At 56.7% G+C, this 19,208-nt stretch overlaps 1 protein-coding gene across 2 annotated transcripts in view; it reads right to left on the bottom strand.

The window, feature by feature from the left end:
- Nucleotides 1–15,280: 15,280 nt before the first annotated feature.
- Nucleotides 15,281–19,208, bottom strand: part of SYT11 (synaptotagmin 11) — a 91,492-nt gene continuing 87,564 nt past the window's right edge. For both annotated transcript variants that reach the window (XM_073637257.1, XM_073637256.1), the window contains exon 4: nt 15,281–15,910. In XM_073637257.1, coding sequence (XP_073493358.1) covers nt 15,600–15,910 — 311 coding nt within the window. In that variant the 3' untranslated portion in view covers nt 15,281–15,599. The remainder of the gene's footprint in view (nt 15,911–19,208) is intronic.

Genomic DNA, 19,208 nt, shown 5'->3' on the forward strand with positions numbered 1-19,208 from the left:
TCTCCTTCCAGCCCCAGCTATAGCCTTACGCCAGGGATAGTAGGGCGAGGAACGTGATCGGCGACAGCTGCGGAGGCTGTATAGGGACGTTAGGGGGAGTCAGGGTGACGCTAGTCCAGATTAGGAGGTCACCTCTTCCTCCTTTCCCTAGTGTCTCGGCTCCCTTTCCCCTCTGTGTTGCACTCACACCTGGCGTGACTCTGTTGCACTCACACCTGGCGTGACATTTACACAGTATAGGAGGAGATGATGACAGGTGCTGGGGTTACACAGTATAGGAGGAGATGATGAAAGGTGCCTGGGTTACACGGTATAGGGGGAGATGATGAGATGTGCTGGGGTTACACAGTATAGGAGGAGATGATGAGAGGTGCCGGGGTTACACGGTATAGGAGGAGATGATGAGAGGTGCCGAGGTTACACGGTATAGGGGGAGATGATGAGAGGCGCCGGGGTCACACGGTATAGGAGGAGATGATGAGAGGTGCGGGGGTTACACGGTATAGGAGGAGATGATGAGAGGTGCCGGGGTTACACGGTATAGGAGATGATGAGAGGTGTTGGGGTTACACGGTATAGGGGGAGATGATGAGAGGTGCCGGGGTTATACGGTATAGAAGGAGATGATGAGAGGTGCCGGGGTTACACGGTATAGGGGGAGATGATGAGAGGTGCCGGGGTTACACGGTATAGGGGGATGATGATGATGAGTGTAGCATCGGCGTCTCTGCCTCCTGCCGGGCAGAGATGCCGTTCCCCTCACCACCGCGGTCCCGGTCCGGCGTCTTCCTGCTCCCCTCCTGCTGCAGCTGTGGTGCGCACCGCGCGCAGCTTCCCGGGCAATGTGCTTAGGGCGCGCGCTCCCTCCCTGTTAAAGGGGCCAGGCGCGTCGTCCTAAAGAGTCCCCGGCCAATGGTCGGTGGACTTCCCCTATATAAGGCACCTCCTCCAAAAGGGAGGTGCCCGTGCAAGGTTGTTGTTTTGTGTGCTAACACTTTCCTCAGCCCTCAGGTCCTGCTGCCTGTCAGCCTTGCCCGCCAGTCGGTCTAACAGTCCTGCCCGCCTGTCTATCAGCCGTGCCCACCAGCCTGCCTACCCGGAGCTCCTGCCAGTTACCTGCCGAGCCCGCCACCCTGCCTACCCGGAGCACCCCCCAGTTATCTGCCGTGGTCACCAGCTTGACTACCTGAAGCACCTGTCTGGCAATCCGCCATACCCGTCTGCTTATCTACCCGGATCACCCGCCAGCCTTCCTGCCGTGCTCATCCGCTGTATGGGTCAGCTCCTGTCATCTGACCCGTGGGAGTCAGCTGCTCTTACACAAGGTCGGTCCCAGAGTGGCACTTGGTTCACCTGCATGGTCCCTCCCTGGTTCACGGAGTCGACTAAGCCACCGTGTGACCTGGGTTGGTCCGAGTAGGCACTTAGTTACACCCCTCTGGTCCCTCCTTGCACCGAAGCACAGAGGTTCCACCATCCGGACCCGTAACAGTTTGCGCAGGCCATGGAATCTGGTGGCTCCCAGGCTCCTTTGCTCTCTGACCTGTACCAAGAGGTCTCTCGTCAGAGATCCCAACAGGAAACTATCCTGTCCTATCTGCGGACAGTCAACTCCCGACTGGACACGCTGTCCACCCTGACTGTGTCCGTCTCTAGCCGAGCGGCACCCGCCCCGGCTACACCTCAACCCAGTGGCGCTGTGACATCTGGCTTTGGACCCCGGCTTCTGCGCCTTCTCGTTTCGAAGGTGACCCTGTCCTATGTCGGGGCTTCATAAATCAGTGCACGCTGCACTTTGAACTCCTGGCACACAGTTCGTCTCCGACCGGGCCAAGGTGGCATTCATCATGTCTCACCTCACCAGAGAGGCGTTGGCGTGGCTTAACGCTCTGTGGGAGAGAGGGGATCCTCTGGTGTCCGATCTCCAGTCCTTCCTCGCGGCTTTCCGGAAGGTGTTCGATGAACCTGGACGAAGATCCTCTACTGCCTCCTCACTTCTCCGTCTCCGTCAAGGGACTCACTCTGTGGGACGCTATGCCATGGGTCTCCGCCCTCGCGCATCTGAACTGGCTTGGAATAAAGAGGCTCTGGTGTCCACCTTTTGGGAGGGCCTTTCCGGGCGGATCAAGGACGAGCTAGCCGATCGTGACATACCTTCCACCCTGGACGACCTGGTGTCATTAGCTACCCGGATTGACATCCGTTTTCTGGAACGTGCTAAGGAGACAACCCGGGAAAGAAGATTTCCGCGTCTCGCTCCAACCTTCCAAAGGCCAGTCTCGCAACCTGCAATCCCCCGGGCATGTTCGTTTGAGCCTATGCAAATTGACCAAACCAAGATGGTCAAGTCTCGCCTGGAGACACGCCGCGCCGAGGGGAGTTGCTTCTTCTGTGGCAGTATAGAGCATCTGATCCGTTCCTGCCCGGTCTAGGACTGCCCGGTCTAGGACTGCTCGGAGAGGTCGTCCTAGGCAAGAGTAAATCCTCTCCGTCCTTGACTCTAGTCTGTTTCCATTTCCAGTGGTGAGACCCGCTTCTTCGAGACTGCCCATCTAGATTCCAGAGCCGCTGGAAGTGGAAGACTGCATTGAACACCCGGGACGGTCACTACGAATACCTCGTGATGCCCTTTGGTCTCTGTAATGCTCCAGTCATCTTACAGGAGCTGGTTAACGACATCTTCCGAGATCTCCTGTATTCTTGCGTGGTTGTGTACCTGGACGATATCTTGGTTTTCTCTCCGGATCTGCCCTCACACCAGAGGGATGTTCGTCAGGTTCTGCTGAGGCTCCGGGAGAATCGCCTGTACGCTAAATACAAGAAATGCCTCTTTGAGCAGACCTCTTTGCCGTTCCTGGGTTATATTATCTCCGAGACTGGTCTGCGGATGGATCCCAAGAAGGTGTCTGCCGTCTTAAAGTGGCCCCGACCGGAGGGGTTGAAGGCGATTCAATGACTCCTGGGCTTCGCAAACTATTACCGCCTCTTCATTTCTCCCCCCGGACTGCTCCCATCTCTGCGCTCACCCGTAAAGGAACAAATCCCAGGGAATTGACTTCCGAAGTGGAGAAGGCCTTCGTCTCCCTTAAACAAACCTTCTCCTCCGCTCCTGTGCTACATCGTCCGGATTGCAACAAGCAGTTCTTCCTGGAAGTTGATGCCTCCTCCTCCGGGGCCGAAGCAGTGCTCACCCAGAAATCCTCGTCTGGGCGAATGGTGACCTGCGGATTCTTCTCCAAGCTCTTCTCCTCGTCCAAATGCAACTACTCTATAGGAGATCGAGAACTCCTGGCCATCAAGTTAGCACTGGAGGAGTGGCGCTATTTGCTTGAGGGGGCTCTGCACCCGGTGGTCATCTACACTGACCAGAAGAACCTCGCTTATTTGCAGAACGCCCAAAGACTAAATCCGCGTCAGGCCAGGTGGTCTCTATTCTTTGCCCGATTCTGCTTCACTCTACACTACCGTCCGGTGGACAAGAACATTAAAGCCAACGCTCTTTCCCGCTCATTCCTGTCTTCCGACCAAGAGGAGGAGCCTCTACATATCATTGACCCCTCCAAAGTAATGACTGTTGCTCCGTTTGATCTATCTCATCTTCCACCCGGTAAGACCTTTGTAGCGGTTCCGGATCGGAAGAAGGTTCTACTCTGGGGCCATTCATCCAAACTAGCCGGTCATGCTGGCCAGAGGAAGACTTTTCTGCTCATTGCCCGACACTACTGGTGGCCTTCCCTGCGCAAGGATGTTGCGGACTTTGTCGAGGCTTGTTACTCTTGTGCCCGTAACAAGATACTTAGGCACCTCCCAGCCGGCAGTCTCCTTCCTCTTCCCGTGCCTTCTGCTCCGTGTCAACACATTGCGATGGACTTCATCACGGATCTCCCTGTTTCTGACGGTTGTACTGTCTTTTGGGTGGTCGCCGACCGCTTTTCTAAGATGGCCCACTTCATCCCTCTGCCTGGTCTTCAGTCTGCATCTGTGCTGGCTAAGGACTTCATCCATCACATCTTCCGTCTTCACAGCTTACCCCTCCACATTGTCTCGGATCGCGGAGTTCAAATCACTTTGCGCTTCTGGAGAGCTACGTGCAAGCTGCTGGATGTCTCTTTGGATCTCTCTTCTGCTTATCATCCTCAATCCAATGGTCAAATGGAACATATCAATCAGATCCTTACCAGCTTTCTTCGGCACTTTGTCAACACTCACCATAGCGATTGAGTTGAGTTCCTGCCCTGGGCAGAGTTTTCCTATAACAACCATGAGAGTGAGTCTTCTACTAAATCCCCGTTTTTTGTGGTCTACGGTCGACACCCCCAGATTCCGTTTCCTGTCTCTTCAGTGGACAATCCTGCCGCGGAGGCTCTCATCAGCGAATTTTCGGCTATTTTTGTGAAGATACTAGATCGCGCTTCTTCAGTCCTCCGAGCAGATGAAGAGACATGCTGATAAGAGACGTCTGGATCCACCTCAATTCCGTTCGGGAGGCAAGGTCTGGCTTTCCTCCAAATATGTTTGTCTCAAGAAACCTTCTTATAAGTTGGGTCCACGGTTCATCGGTCCGTTCGAGGTTCTAAACCAAATTAATTCCGTGGCTTACAAGCTGAAACTCCCGGCCACCTTACGGATTCCCAACTCCTTTCATGTATCTCTCCTCAAACCAGTTGTCCTTAATTCTTTCTCTGATGATCCAGGTACCACCCCAGCTCCGGTCTCCGCTGAGGACGTCTTTGAGGTAGAAAACATTTTGGCCACCAAAAGGGTAAGAGGAAAGACTTACTTTCTTGTGGATTGGAAGGGGTTTGGCCAGGAGGAGAGGTCTTGGGAACCCAGTGAGAACATTCATGCCCCTCATCTTCTTAAAAAATTTCTCGCAGGCCTAAAGAGGTGGCGTAAAGGGGGGGGTACTGTAGCATCAGTGTCTCTGCCTCCTGCCGGGAAGAGATGCCGTTTCCCTCAACGCCACGGTCCCGGTCTGGAGTCTTCATGTTCCCCTCCTGCTGCTGGTGTGGCACGCATTGCGCGCAGCTTCCCGGGCACTGTGATTAGGGCGAGCACGCTCCCTCCCTCTTAAAGGGGCCGCGCACGTCGACCTAAAGAGTTCCTGGCCAATGGTCGGAGGACTTCCCCTATATAAGGAACCTCCTCCAAAATGGAGGTGCCTGTACAAGTTGTTGTTTTGTGTGCTAACACTTTCCTCAGCCCTCAGGTCCCGCTGCCTGTCCTGCCCGCCTGTCTATCAGCCGTGCCCGCCAGCCTGCCTACCCGGAGCACCTGCCAGTTACCTGCCGTGCCTGCCTACCCAGAGCACCCGCCAGTTATCTGCCGTGGCGGAGCACCTGTCTGGCTATCCGCCGTACCCGCCTGCTTATCTACCCGGATCACCCGCCAGCCTTCCTGCCGTGCTCATCCGCTGTACCGGTCAGCTCCTGTCATCTGACCCGTGGGAGTCACCTGCTCTCACACAAGGTCGGTCCCAGAGTGTCACCTGGTCCACCTGCCCGGTCCCTCCCTGGTTCACAGAGTCGACTAAGCCGCCGTGTAACCTGGGTCGGTCCGAGTAGGCACTTAGCTACGCCCCTCTGGTCCCTCCTTGCAATGAAGCACAGAGGTTCCACCATCCGGACCCGTAACAATGAGAGGTGCCGGGGTTACACGGTATAGGAGGAGATGATGAGAGGTGCGGGGGTTACACGGTATAGGGGGAGATGATGAGAGGTGCGGGGGTTACACGGTATAGGAGGAGATGATGAGAGGTGCGGGGGTTACATGGTATAGGGGGAGATGATGAGAGGTGCGGGGTGGTTGAGGGTTGCAGTTTGGGGTGTGAGCATTTTGCTTAGTACGGTTTAGGGTTACAGGGGTGAAATAGTGTCAGTCATTTATGGTAAGGCAGGACTCAGTACAGATAATGGTGTCATACTGTTTCAGTGAATCAGTCTTTATTTTGTGTTAACAGATCCAGGGTACAATATAGCGGTACAGAGCAGTAATATGGCAGCACATTGCTGTATGCAGGGTCACATTGCACAGGTACAGGGTCTACCGACCTCACCTATAGGGGCATAAAGTGGAACATAAACCTTCTTACTCCTACCCCCCCCCCTAAGAGGAGCTGCATAGTCTGCAGCAGTCAGGTCAGCCCAATGAGAAAGGATGGGGGCAAGTAAAATACTCCGCTGCTTCCCACTTTATCACAGGCGACCCAAACTATATGGCGGGGTATCTAAGCCTTATATGAGGTGACCTGCGCATCTTTTCCCCTAGTATTAGGAAGGCTCAGAGCTTTGAATGGATACATCAGGGAGGAGGAAGACCTATGTCTGGCGTTAAGGACCTTGAGGTCTGGATAGGAGCCCAATGAATGAGCAGTAGATGGGTTCCAAACCTTTTAAAGGGGGGAGGAGGTGATCAGAGCTTGGAAGCAAACATCCTCATCAAAGGGGATCAGGGCCATATAAGGGGCGATCAGAGCTTCATAAAAAGGAATCCAAGCCTTGAGATTCAACAGATCCAGATCTTCTCAGACAATTCCTATCCTAATGGAAATATGTGACCAGGGTCTGGAGCAAATACCAACTAGAGGAGCCTCGGTGCCGTACAGGGAGCGCCACTGGAGGGGCCTCGATGCCGTACAGGGAGCGCCACTGGAGGGGCCTAGGTGCCGTACAGGGAGCGCCGCTAGAGGGGCCTCGGTGCCGTACAAGGAGCGCCGCTAGAGGAGCCTCGGTGCTGTACAGGGAGCGCCGCTAGAGGAGCCTCGGTGCTGTACAGGGAGCACCGCTAGAGGAGCCTCGGTGCTGTACAGGGAGCGCCGCTAGAGGAGCCTCGGTGCCGTACAAGGAGCACCGCTAGAGGAGCCTCGGTGCCGTACAAGGAGCACCGCTAGAGGAGCCTCGGTGCCGTGCAAGGAGCGCCGCTAGAGGAGCCTCGGTGCCGTACAGGGAGCGCCGCTAGAGGAGCCTCGGTGCTGTATAGGGAGCGCCGCTAGAGGGGCCTCGGTGCAGTACAGGGAGCGCCGCTAGAGGAGCCTCAGTGCTGTACAGGGAGCGCCACTAGAGGAGCCTCGGTGCCGTACAAGGAGCGCCACTAGAGGAGCCTCGGTGCTGTACAGGGAGCGCCACTAGAGGAGCCTCGGTGCAGTACAAGGAGCGCCGCTAGAGGAGCCTCGGTGCCGTACAGGGAGCGCCGCTAGAGGAGCCTCGGTGCCGTACAGGGAGCACCGCTAGAGGAGCCTCGGTGCCGTACAAGGAGCGCCGCTAGAGGGGCCTCGGTGCAGTACAGGGAGCGCCACTAGAGGAGCCTCGGTGCCGTACAAGGAGCGCCGCTAGAGGGGCCTCGGTGCCGTACAAGGAGCGCTGCTAGAGGAGCCTCGGTGCTGTACAGGGAGCGCCACTAGAGGAGCCTCGGTGCCGTACAAGGAGCGCCGCTAGAGGGGCCTCGGTGCCGTACAAGGAGCGCTGCTAGAGGAGCCTCGGTGCCGTACAAGGAGCGCCGCTAGAGGAGCCTCGGTGCCGTACAAGGAGCGCCGCTAGAGGGGCCTCCGTGCCGTACAAGGAGCGCTGCTAGAGGAGCCTCGGTGCCGTACAAGGAGCGCCGCTAGAGGAGCCTCGGTGCCGTACAGGGAACGCCGCTAGAGGAGCCTCGGTGCCGTACAAGGAGCGCCGCTAGAGGAGCCTCGGTGCCGTACAGGGAGCGCCGCTAGAGGAGCCTCGGTGCCGTACAGGGAGCGCCACTAGAGGAGCCTCGGTGCAGTACAAGGAGCGCCGCTAGAGGAGCCTTGGTGCTGTACAGGGAGCGCCGCTAGAGGAGCCTCGGTGCTGTACAGGGAGTGCCGCTAGAGAAGCCTCGGTGCCGTACAAGGAGCGCCGCTAGATGGGCCTCGGTGTTGTACAGGGAGCGCCGCTAGAGGAGCCTCGGTGCCGTACAAGGAGAGCCACTAGAGGAGCCTCGGTGCCGTACAGGGAGCGCCGCTAGAGGGGCCTCGGTGCCGTACAAGGAGCGCCGCTAGAGGAGCCTCGGTGCTGTACAGGGAGCGCCGCTAGAGGAGCCTCGGTGCTGTACAGGGAGCACCGCTAGAGAAGCCTCGGTGCTGTACAGGGAGCGCCGCTAGAGGAGCCTCGGTGCCGTACAAGGAGCACCGCTAGAGGAGCCTCGGTGCCGTGCAAGGAGCGCCGCTAGAGGAGCCTTGGTGCCGTACAGGGAGCGCCGCTAGAGGAGCCTCGGTGCCGTACAAGGAGCGCCGCTAGAGGAGCCTCGGTGCCGTACAGGGAACGCCGCTAGAGGAGCCTCGGTGCCGTACAGGGAACGCCGCTAGAGGAGCCTCGGTGCCGTACAAGGAGCGCCGCTAGAGGAGCCTCGGTGCCGTACAGGGAGCGCCGCTAGAGGAGCCTCGGTGCCGTACAGGGAGCGCCACTAGAGGAGCCTCGGTGCAGTACAAGGAGCGCCGCTAGAGGAGCCTTGGTGCTGTACAGGGAGCGCCGCTAGAGGAGCCTCGGTGCTGTACAGGGAGTGCCGCTAGAGAAGCCTCGGTGCCGTACAAGGAGCGCCGCTAGATGGGCCTCGGTGTTGTACAGGGAGCGCCGCTAGAGGAGCCTCGGTGCCGTACAAGGAGAGCCACTAGAGGAGCCTCGGTGCCGTACAGGGAGCGCCGCTAGAGGGGCCTCGGTGCCGTACAAGGAGCGCCGCTAGAGGAGCCTCGGTGCTGTACAGGGAGCGCCGCTAGAGGAGCCTCGGTGCTGTACAGGGAGCACCGCTAGAGAAGCCTCGGTGCTGTACAGGGAGCGCCGCTAGAGGAGCCTCGGTGCCGTACAAGGAGCACCGCTAGAGGAGCCTCGGTGCCGTGCAAGGAGCGCCGCTAGAGGAGCCTTGGTGCCGTACAGGGAGCGCCGCTAGAGGAGCCTCGGTGCCGTACAAGGAGCGCCGCTAGAGGAGCCTCGGTGCCGTACAGGGAACGCCGCTAGAGGAGCCTCAGTGCCGTACAGGGAACGCCGCTAGAGGAGCCTCGGTGCCGTACAAGGAGCGCCGCTAGAGGAGCCTCGGTGCCGTACAGGGAGCGCCGCTAGAGGAGCCTCGGTGCCGTACAGGGAGCGCCACTAGAGGAGCCTCGGTGCAGTACAAGGAGCGCCGCTAGAGGAGCCTTGGTGCTGTACAGGGAGCGCCGCTAGAGGAGCCTCGGTGCTGTACAGGGAGTGCCGCTAGAGAAGCCTCGGTGCCGTACAAGGAGCGCCGCTAGATGGGCCTCGGTGTTGTACAGGGAGCGCCGCTAGAGGAGCCTCGGTGCCGTACAAGGAGAGCCACTAGAGGAGCCTCGGTGCCGTACAGGGAGCGCCGCTAGAGGGGCCTCGGTGCCGTACAAGGAGCGCCGCTAGAGGAGCCTCGGTGCTGTACAGGGAGCGCCGCTAGAGGAGCCTCGGTGCTGTACAGGGAGCACCGCTAGAGAAGCCTCGGTGCTGTACAGGGAGCGCCGCTAGAGGAGCCTCGGTGCCGTACAAGGAGCACCGCTAGAGGAGCCTCGGTGCCGTGCAAGGAGCGCCGCTAGAGGAGCCTTGGTGCCGTACAGGGAGCGCCGCTAGAGGAGCCTTGGTGCTGTATAGGGAGCGCCGCTAGAGGGGCCTCGGTGCAGTACAGGGAGCGCCGCTAGAGGAGCCTCAGTGCTGTACAGGGAGCGCCACTAGAGGAGCCTCGCTGCCGTACAAGAAGCGCTGCTAGAGGAGCCTCGGTGCTGTACAGGGAGCGCCACTAGAGGAGCCTCGGTGCCGTACAAGGAGCGCCGCTAGAGGGGCCTTGGTGCCGTACAAGGAGCGCCGCTAGAGGAGCCTCGGTGCCGTACAAGGAGCGCCGCTAGAGGAGCCTCCGTGACGTACAAGGAGCGCCGCTAGAGGGGCCTCCGTGCCGTACAAGGAGCGCTGCTAGAGGAGCCTCGGTGCCGTACAAGGAGCGCCGCTAGAGGAGCCTCGGTGCCGTACAAGGAGCGCCGCTAGAGGAGCCTCGGTGCCGTACAGGGAGCGCCGCTAGAGGAGCCTCGGTGCCGTACAGGGAGCGCCACTAGAGGAGCCTCGGTGCCGTACAAGGAGCGCCGCTAGAGGAGCCTTGGTGCTGTACAGGGAGCGCCGCTAGAGGAGCCTCGGTGCTGTACAGGGAGCGCCGCTAGAGAAGCCTCGGTGCCGTACAAGGAGCGCCGCTAGATGGGCCTCGGTGCTGTACAGGGAGCGCCGCTAGAGGAGCCTCGGTGCCGTACAAGGAGAGCCGCTAGAGGAGCCTCGGTGCTGTGCAGGGAGCGCCGCTAGAGGGACCTCGGTGCTGTGCAGGGAGCGCCGCTAGAGGAGCCTCGGTGCTGTACAGGGAGCGCCGCTAGAGAAGCCTCGGTGCCGTACAAGGAGCGCCGCTAGAGGGGCCTCGGTGCTGTACAGGGAGCGCCGCTAGAGGAGCCTCGGTGCCGTACAAGGAGCGCCGCTAGAGGAGCCTCGGTGCTGTGCAGGGAGCGCCGCTAGAGGGACCTCGGTGCTGTACAGGGAGCGCCACTAGAGGAGCCTCGGTGCCGTATAGGGAGCGCCGCTAGAGGAGCCTCGGTGCTGTACAGGGAGCGCCGCTAGAGGAGCCTCGGTGCCATACAGGTAGCGCCGCTAGAGGAGCTTTGGTGCCGTACAGGGAGCGCCGCTAGAGGAGCCTCGGTGCCGTACAAGGAGCGCCGCTAGAGGAGCCTCGGTGCCGTACAGGGAGCGCCGCTAGAGGAGCCTCGGTGCCGTACAGGGAGCGCCGCTAGAGGAGCCTCGGTGCCGTACAGGGAGCGCCGCTAAAGGAGCCTCGGTGCCGTACAGGGAGCGCCACTAGAGGAGCCTCGGTGCCATACAAGGAGCGCCGCTAGAGGAGCCTCGGTGCTGTACAGGGAGCGCCGCTAGAGGAGCCTCGGTGCTGTACAGGGAGCGCCGCTTGAGAAGCCTCGGTGCCGTACAAGGAGCGCCGCTAGATGGGCCTCGGTGCTGTATAGGGAGCGCCGCTAGAGGGGCCTCGGTGCAGTACAGGGAGCGCGCTAGAGGAGCCTCGGTGCTGTACAGGGAGTGCCACTAGAGGAGCCTCGGTGCCGTACAAGGAGCGCCGCTAGAGGGGCCTCGGTGCCGTACAAGGAGCGCTGCTAGAGGAGCCTCGGTGCCGTACAATGAGCGCTGCTAGAGGAGCCCCGGTGCTGTACAGGGAGCGCCGCTAGAGAAGCCTCGGTGCCGTACAGGGAGCGCCGATAGAGGAGCCTCGGTGCCGTACAGGGAGCGCCACTAGGAGCCTCGGTGCCGTACAAGGAGCGCCGCTAGAGGAGCCTCGGTGCTGTACAGGGAGCGCCGCTAGAGGAGCCTCGGTGCTGTACAGGGAGCGCCGCTAGAGGAGCCTCGGTGCTGTACAGGGAGCGCCGCTAGAGGAGCCTCGGTGCCGTACAGGGAGAAACGCTAGAGGAGACTCGGTGCTGTACAGAGAGCGCCGCTAGAGGAGCTTTGGTGCTGTACAGGGAGCGCCGCTAGAGGAGCCTCGGTGCTGTACAGGGAGCGCCGCTAGAGGAGCCTCGGTGCCGTACAGGGAGCGCCGCTAGAGGAGCCTCAGTGCCGTACAAGGAGCGCCGCTAGAGGGACCTCGGTGACGTACAGGGAGCGCCGTTAGAGGGGCCTCGGTGCCGTATAGGCAGCGCCGCTAGAGGGGCCTCAGTGCCGTACAGGGAGCGCCGCTAGAGGGGCCTCGGTGCCGTACAGGGAGCTCCGCTAGAGGGGCCTCGGTGCCGTACAATGAGCGCCGCTAGAGGGGCCTCGGTGCCGTACAGGGAGCGCCGCCAGAGGGGCCTCGGTGCCGTATAGGGAGCGCCGCCAGAGGGGCCTCGGTGCCGTACAGGGAGCGCCGCCAGAGGGGCCTCGGTGCCGTACAGGGAGCGCCGCCAGAGGGGCCTCGGTGCCGTACAGGGAGTGCCGCCAGAGGGGCCTCGGTGCCGTACAGGGAGCGCCGCCAGAGGGGCCTCGGTGCCGTACAGGGAGCAACGCCAGAGGGGCCTCGGTGCCGTACAGGGAGCGCCGCCAGAAGGGCCTCGGTGCCGTACAGGGAGCGCCACCAGAGACCAGAGGGGCCTCTGTGCCGTACAGGGAGCGCCGCTAGAGGTGCCTCGGTGCCGTACAGGGAGCGACGCCAGAGGGGCCTCGGTGCCATACAGGGAGCGCAGCCAGAGGGGCCTCGGTGCCGTACAGGGAGCGCCGCCAGAGGGGCCTCGGTGCCGTACAGGGAGCGCCGCCAGAGGGGCCTCGGTGCCGTACAGGGAGCGACGCCAGAGGGGCCTCGGTGCCGTACAGGGAGCTACGCCAGAGGGGCCTCGGTGCCGTACAGGGAGTGCCGCCAGAGGGATCTCAGTGCCGTACAGGGAGCGCCGCTACAGAAGCCTTAGTGCCATACAGAGAGCACCGCTAGAGATGCCTAAGTGCCGTAGAGAATGCGCCGCTTGAGGAGCCTTGGCACAGATAGTGCCTTGTTTATATTGGGAATATGAGATTAATAGCAGAGTATGGAGGGATCAGATCCTTTTATGCTGGAGATCTGAGCCTAGTAGCAGAGTATAGAAGGATCAGAGCCTTTGATGTTGGAGATCTGAGCCTAGTAGCAGGTTCCAGAGGGATCAGAGTCTTTGATGTTGGAGATCTTAGCCTAGCAGCAGGTTCCAGAGGGATCAGAGGCTTTGATGTTGGAGATCTGAGCCTAGTAGCAGGCTCCAGATGGATCAGAGGCTTTGAAGTTGGAGATCTGAGCCTAGTAGCAGGTTCCAGAGGGATCAGAGGCTTTGAAGTTGGAGATCTGAGCCTAGTAGCAGGTTCCAGACGGATCAGAGCCTTTGATGTTGGAGATCTGAGCCTAGTAGCAGGTTCCAGAGGGATCAGAGGCTTTGATGTTGGGAGATCTGAGCCTAGTAGCAGGTTCCTGACGGATCAGAGGCTTTGATGTTGGAGATCTGAGCCTAGCAGCAGGTTCCAGAGCCTCTGATGTTGAAGATCTGAGCCTAGTAGCAGGTTCCAGACGGATCAGAGGCTTTGATGTTGGAGATCTGAGCCTAGTAGCAGGTTTCAGAGGGATCAGAGCATTTGATGTTGGAGATCTGAGCCTAGTAGCAGGTTCCAGAGGGATCAGAGGCTTTGATGTTGGAGATCTGAGCCTGGTAGCAGGTTCCTGACGGATCAGAGGCTTTGATGTTGGAGATCTGAGCCTAGCAGCAGGTTCCAGAGCCTCTGATGTTGGAGATCTGAGCCTAGTAGCAGGTTCCAGAGGGATCAGAGGCTTTGATGTTGGAGATCTGAGCCTAGTAGCAGCTTCCAGAGGGATCAGAGCCTTTGATGTTGGAGATCTGAGCCTAGTAGCAGGTTCCAGAGGGATCAGAGGCTTTGATGTTGGAGATCTGAGCCTAGTAGCAGGTTCCAGAGGGATCAGAGGTTTTGATGTTGGATATCTGAGCTTAGTAGCAGGTTCCAGAGCCTCTGATGTTGGAGATCTGAGCCTAGTAGCAGGTTCCAGACGGATCAGAGGCTTTGATGTTGGAGATCTGAGCCTAGTAGCAGCTTCCAGAGGGATCAGAGCCTTTGATGTTGGAGATCTGAGCCTAGTAGCAGATTCCAGAGGGATCAGAGCCTTTGATGTTGGAGATCTGAGCCTAGTAGCAGGTTCCAGAGGGATCAGAGTCTTTGATGTTGGAGATCTGAGCCTAGTAGCAGGTTCCAGAGGGATCAGAGGCTTTGATGTTGGAGATCTGAGCCTAGTAGCAGGTTCCAGAGGGATCAGAGGCTTTGATGTTGGAGATCTGAGCCTAGTAGCAGGTTTCAGAGGGATCAGAGGCTTTGATGTTGGATATCTGAGCTTAGTAGCAGGTTCTAGAGGGATCAGAGGCTTAGATGTTGGAGATCTGAGCCTAGTAGCAGGTTCCAGACGGATCAGAGGCTTTCATGTTGGAGATCTGAACCTAGTAGCAGGTTTCAGACGGATCAGAGGCTTTGATTTTGGAGATCTGAGCCTAGTAGCAGGTTCCAGAGGGATCAGTGGCTTTGATGTTGGAGATCTGAGCCTAGTAGCAGGTTCTAGAGGGATCAGAGCCTTTGATGTTGGAGATCTGAGCCTAGTAGCAGGTTCCAGAGGGATCAGAGCCTTTGATGTTGGAGATCTGAGCCTAGTAGCAGGTTCCAGACGGATCAGAGCCTTTTAATCATATTTCTAGCTAATAGAGCATAGTAACATTGAGATCTGAACTATACTGCTCCCCATCCTTACAGAACTTGGGGACTATAAACCTATTACAGCACTTCTAGCTCTAGCGTGTAGCAGTTTTGAGCCTAGTATTAGAGAGTCATTACAGGTTATAGAGGGCATCAAGAGAAAATGTTGAATATTTCAGATGTTGTGCAGTAAGATGATTCCAGGAAGCACAGATTACTTATGGGACAGGCCAAAACCATATGTTTCCTGTAGAAGTGGCACAGCAATGTGTGAAGAGAGCCACCGCTGGAGGCCATCAGATGGGTGGTCTTATTATAGCTGACCACAGATGAAAGTTAGGCACCCAGCTGAACAATGCAGATGCATCGCCCAAACGGCATTAAGGATGCCGATGTTCATCTTCTAAGAACCTGATCATATAAGTCAAAGGACAACCTAAGTCAGGAAGGGGAATTTCTTTCTTTGGTTCTTGGCCGGTAGAAGGGTTCATCTTACACAATGGCCACACGTGTGAGGCACCACTGCATCACCTTCCTTATGTCATACGAGACGACTGTGGACTATATTTACTGGGAGAAGAAAGAGGCTGATAAGGAGGACGACAGCACAAGGTCTTCAGAATGTCTGGCAACATCTACAACCTGCCAGGTTTCTTTGATGGTGGCAAGGTTCTCTGAGCACACTCTACATATCTCCAAACCAACCGCACAAACAACCCTGACACAAGTCCATGGTGGAAGCAAGTGCAGGCTTACAGAAGGACGACTTGATTGAGGAGGATTTGGGTTCACGTCAGTACAATGGTGTGTTTATCTGGACTGAGGTGGGAGCCACGGTCCAGGAGAAATTAAGCCAACATCAGCTGCTTGCATGCACTCACGTGACTCATGGAGAAGAGGAAGAAAAGTGATCCTCTCCACCAGAAAAACTTCAGCCATCATAGTCTACGACAGAAGAACCTCCTATATCACAAGTCCAGCCTTAAGGACTCTCATGACCAAGAGTTAGGGATGTGGACCTCACATGCACAGGGCTTGTAAAGACACAGCGGACACAAGTGTCTGTCGTAAACATGCAAACGAAGGGTTATATTCTGTACATATATTAGAGATGTGTTACCGTGTGGCTTAGTATTTAGTATTAGTGTACTGGAAAACCTCAGAACTGACTGCTTACAAAAGTCTGTTTTGATCTACCACTAAAACGAGGCTAACACCCTTCAGCATTTGGCAGAACTAGGGTACAAAGTGTAATGGGTGCTGGGTCACTGGAGGGTTAAACAGGATAATACGAAACAATGGATATCTCCTGCCCATCAGTTTCCAGCTCTCCCCCCATCTCTAGGACTCGTGTTACCTCTTCACCCTGCTCAACAGCCTCTAGTACTCACTCAAGCTGTGCCATTTGGCAATCAGCTTCCGAGGGTTATCGCACACCTCCCGCCAATGTTCAATGCCGTCAGCCGTTACACTGTGCGCCCCTAGGATTAGACGGCCCACCACCTGGTTCTTGGTGGTACGATCAAAGTCGATGACAAGGAACTCAATGCTGATGTCAGGCAACAGGTCTATGGGAATGTCATAGATGAAGGACTCGTTGAAGACTGGGCTGAGCGTGCACTTCTTCACGTGAGTTTTCTTCTTTGCTATCCTTTTCCGACCATAATAGACGTTCACTTTTACATAAGGATCTGTGGAAGAAAACCTCACACATTACCCTGACCATGGAAGAGAAGATCTATAGAGGCCAGAGAATGATGAGAGAGGAGAAGAGGAGAGCTACAGAGGCCAGAGACTGATGAGAGAGGAGAAGAGGAGAGCTATAGAGGCCGGAGACTGATGAGAGAGAAGAAGAGGAGAGATATAGAGATCGGAGACTGATGAGAGAGGAGAAGAGGAGAGCTATAGAGGCCAGAGACTGATGAGAGAGGAGAAGAGGAGATCTATAGAGACCAGAGACTGATGAGAGAGAAGAAGAGGAGAGCTATAGAGGCCAGAGACTGATGAGAGAGGAGAAGAGGAGAGCTATAGAGGCCAGAGACTGATGAGAGAGAAGAAGAGGAGAGCTATAGAGGCCGGAGACTGATGAGAGAGGAGAAGAGGAGATCTATAGAGGCCAGAGAATGATGAGAGAGGAGAAGAGGAGAGCTACAGAGGCCAGAGACTGATGAGAGAGGAGAAGAGGAGAGCTATAGAGGCCGGAGACTGATGAGAGAGGAGAAGAGGAGAGATATAGAGATCGGAGACTGATGAGAGAGGAGAAGAGGAGAGCTATAGAGGCCAGAGACTGATGAGAGAGAAGAAGAGGAGAGCTATAGAGGCCGGAGACTGATGAGAGAGAAGAAGAGGAGAGCTATAGAGGCCAGAGACTGATGAGAGAGGAGAAGAGGAGAGCTATAGAGGCCAGAGACTGATGAGAGAGGAGAAGATGAGAGCTATAGAGGCCGGAGACTGATGAGAGAGGAGAAGAGGACAGCTACAGAGGCCGGAGACTGATGAGAGAGGAGAAGAGGAGAGCTATAGAGGCCGGAGACTGATGAGAGAGGAGAAGAGGAGAGCTATAGAGGCCAGAGACTGATGAGAGAGGAGAAGAGGAGAGCTATAGAGGCCAGAGAATGATGAGAGAGGAGAAGAGGAGAGCTATAGAGGCCAGAGACTGATGAGAGAGGAGAAGAGGAGAGCTATAGAGGCCAGAGACTGATGAGAGAGGAGAAGAGGAGAGCTATAGAGGCCAGAGATTGATGAGAGAGAAGAAGAGGAGAGCTATAGAGGCCGGAGACTGATGAGAGAGAAGAAGAGGAGATCTATAGAGACCAGAGACTGATGAGAGAGGAGAAGAGGAGAGCTACAGAGGCCAGAGACTGATGAGAGAGAAGAAGAGGAGAGCTATAGAGGCCGGAGACTGATGAGAGAGAAGAAGAGGAGATCTATAGAGACCAGAGACTGATGAGAGAGGAGAAGAGGAGAGCTATAGAGGCCGGAGACTGATGAGAGAGGAGAAGAGGAGAGCTATAGAGGCCGAAGACTGATGAGAGAGGAGAAGAGGAGAGCTACAGAGGCCAGAGACTGATGAGAGAGGAGAAGAGGAGATCTATAGAGGCCGGAGACTGATGAGAGAGAAGAAGAGGAGAGCTATAGAGGCCGGAGACTGATGAGAGAGGAGAAGAGGAGAGCTATAGAGGCCGGAGACTGATGAGAGAGGAGAAGAGGAGAGCTATAGAGACCAGAGACTGATGAGAGAGGAGAAGAGGAGAGCTATAGAGGCCGGAGACTGATGAGAGAGGAGAAGAGGAGATCTATAGAGGCCGGAGACTGATGAGAGAGGAGAAGAGGAGAGCTATAGAGACCGGAGACTGATGAGAGAGGAGAAGAGGAGAGCTATAGAGGCCGGAGACTGATGAGAGAGGAGAAGAGGAGAGCTATAGAGGCCAGAGACTGATGAGAGAGGAGAAGAGGAGAGCTATAGAGGCCAGAGACTGATGAGAGAGGAGAAGAGGAGAGCTATAGAGGCCAGAGACTGATGAGAGAGGAGAAGAGGAGAGCTATAGAGCCCGGAGACTGATGAGAGAGGAGAAGAGGAGAGATATAGAGATCGGAGACTGATGAGAGAGGAGAAGAGGAGAGCTATAGAGGCCAGAGACTGATGAGAGAGGAGAAGAGGAGAGCTATAGAGGCCGGAGACTGATGAGAGAGGAGAAGAGGAGATCTATAGAGGCCAGAGACTGAAGAGAGAGGAGAAGAGGAGAGCTATAGAGACCAGAGACTGATGAGAGAGGAGAAGAGGAGATCTATAGAGGACGGAGACTGATGAGAGAGGAGAAGAGGAGAGCTATAGAGATCGGAGACTGATGAGAGAGGAGAAGAGGAGAGCTATAGAGGCCAGAGACTGATGAGAGAGGAGAAGAGGAGAGCTACAGAGGCCAGAGACTGATGAGAGAGGAGAAGAGGAGAGCTACAGAGGCCAGAGACTGATGAGAGAGGAGAAGAGGAGAGCTACAGAGGCCAGAGACTGATGAGAGAGGAGAAGAGGAGAGCTATAGAGGCCGGAGACTGATGAGAGAGGAGAAGAGGAGAGCTATAGAGGCCGGAGACTGATGAGAGAGGAGAAGAGGAGAGCTATAGAGACCAGAGACTGATGAGAGAGGAGAAGAGGAGATCTATAGAGGCCGGAGACTGATGAGAGAGAAGAAGAGGAGAGCTATAGAGGCCAGAGACTGATGAGAGAGGAGAAGAGAAGAGCTATAGAGGCCGGAGACTGATGAGAGAGAAGAAGAGGAGAGCTATAGAGGCCAGAGACTGATGAGAGAGGAGAAGAGGAGAGCTACAGAGGCCAGAGACTGATGAGAGAGGAGAAGAGGAGATCTATAGAGGCCGGAGACTGATGAGAGAGAAGAAGAGGAGAGCTATAGAGACCAGAGACTGATGAGAGAGGAGAAGAGGAGATCTATAGAGGCCGGAGACTGATGAGAGAGAAGAAGAGGAGAGCTATAGAGGCCAGAGACTGATGAGAGAGGAGAAGAGGAGAGCTATAGAGGCCAGAGACTGATGAGAGAGGAGAAGAGGAGAGCTATAGAGGCCAGAGACTGATGAGAGAGGAGAAGAGGAGAGCTATAGAGGCCAGAGACTGATGAGAGAGGAGAAGAGTAGAGGTATAGAGGCCGGAGACTGATGAGAGAGGAGAAGAGGAGAGCTATAGAGGCCGGAGATTGATGAGAGAGGAGAAGAGGAGAGCTACAGAGGCCAGAGACTGATGAGAGAGGAGAAGAGGAGAGCTATAGAGGCCAGAGACTGATGAGAGAGGAGAAGAGGAGAGCTACAGAGGCCAGAGACTGATGAGAGAGGAGAAGAGGAGATCTATAGAGACCAGAGACTGATGAGAGAGGAGAAGAGGAGAGCTATAGAGGGCAGAGACTGATGAGAGAGGAGAAGAGGAGATCTATAGAGGCCGGAGACTGATGAGAGAGGAGAAGAGGAGAGCTATAGAGGCCG

This window comes from Phyllobates terribilis, unplaced genomic scaffold (genome assembly GCF_046119375.1).
Source record: "Phyllobates terribilis strain yellow unplaced genomic scaffold, ASM4611937v1 Scaffold_6__1_contigs__length_29720123, whole genome shotgun sequence".
In the NCBI taxonomy this organism is placed as follows: Eukaryota; Metazoa; Chordata; class Amphibia; order Anura; family Dendrobatidae; genus Phyllobates; species Phyllobates terribilis.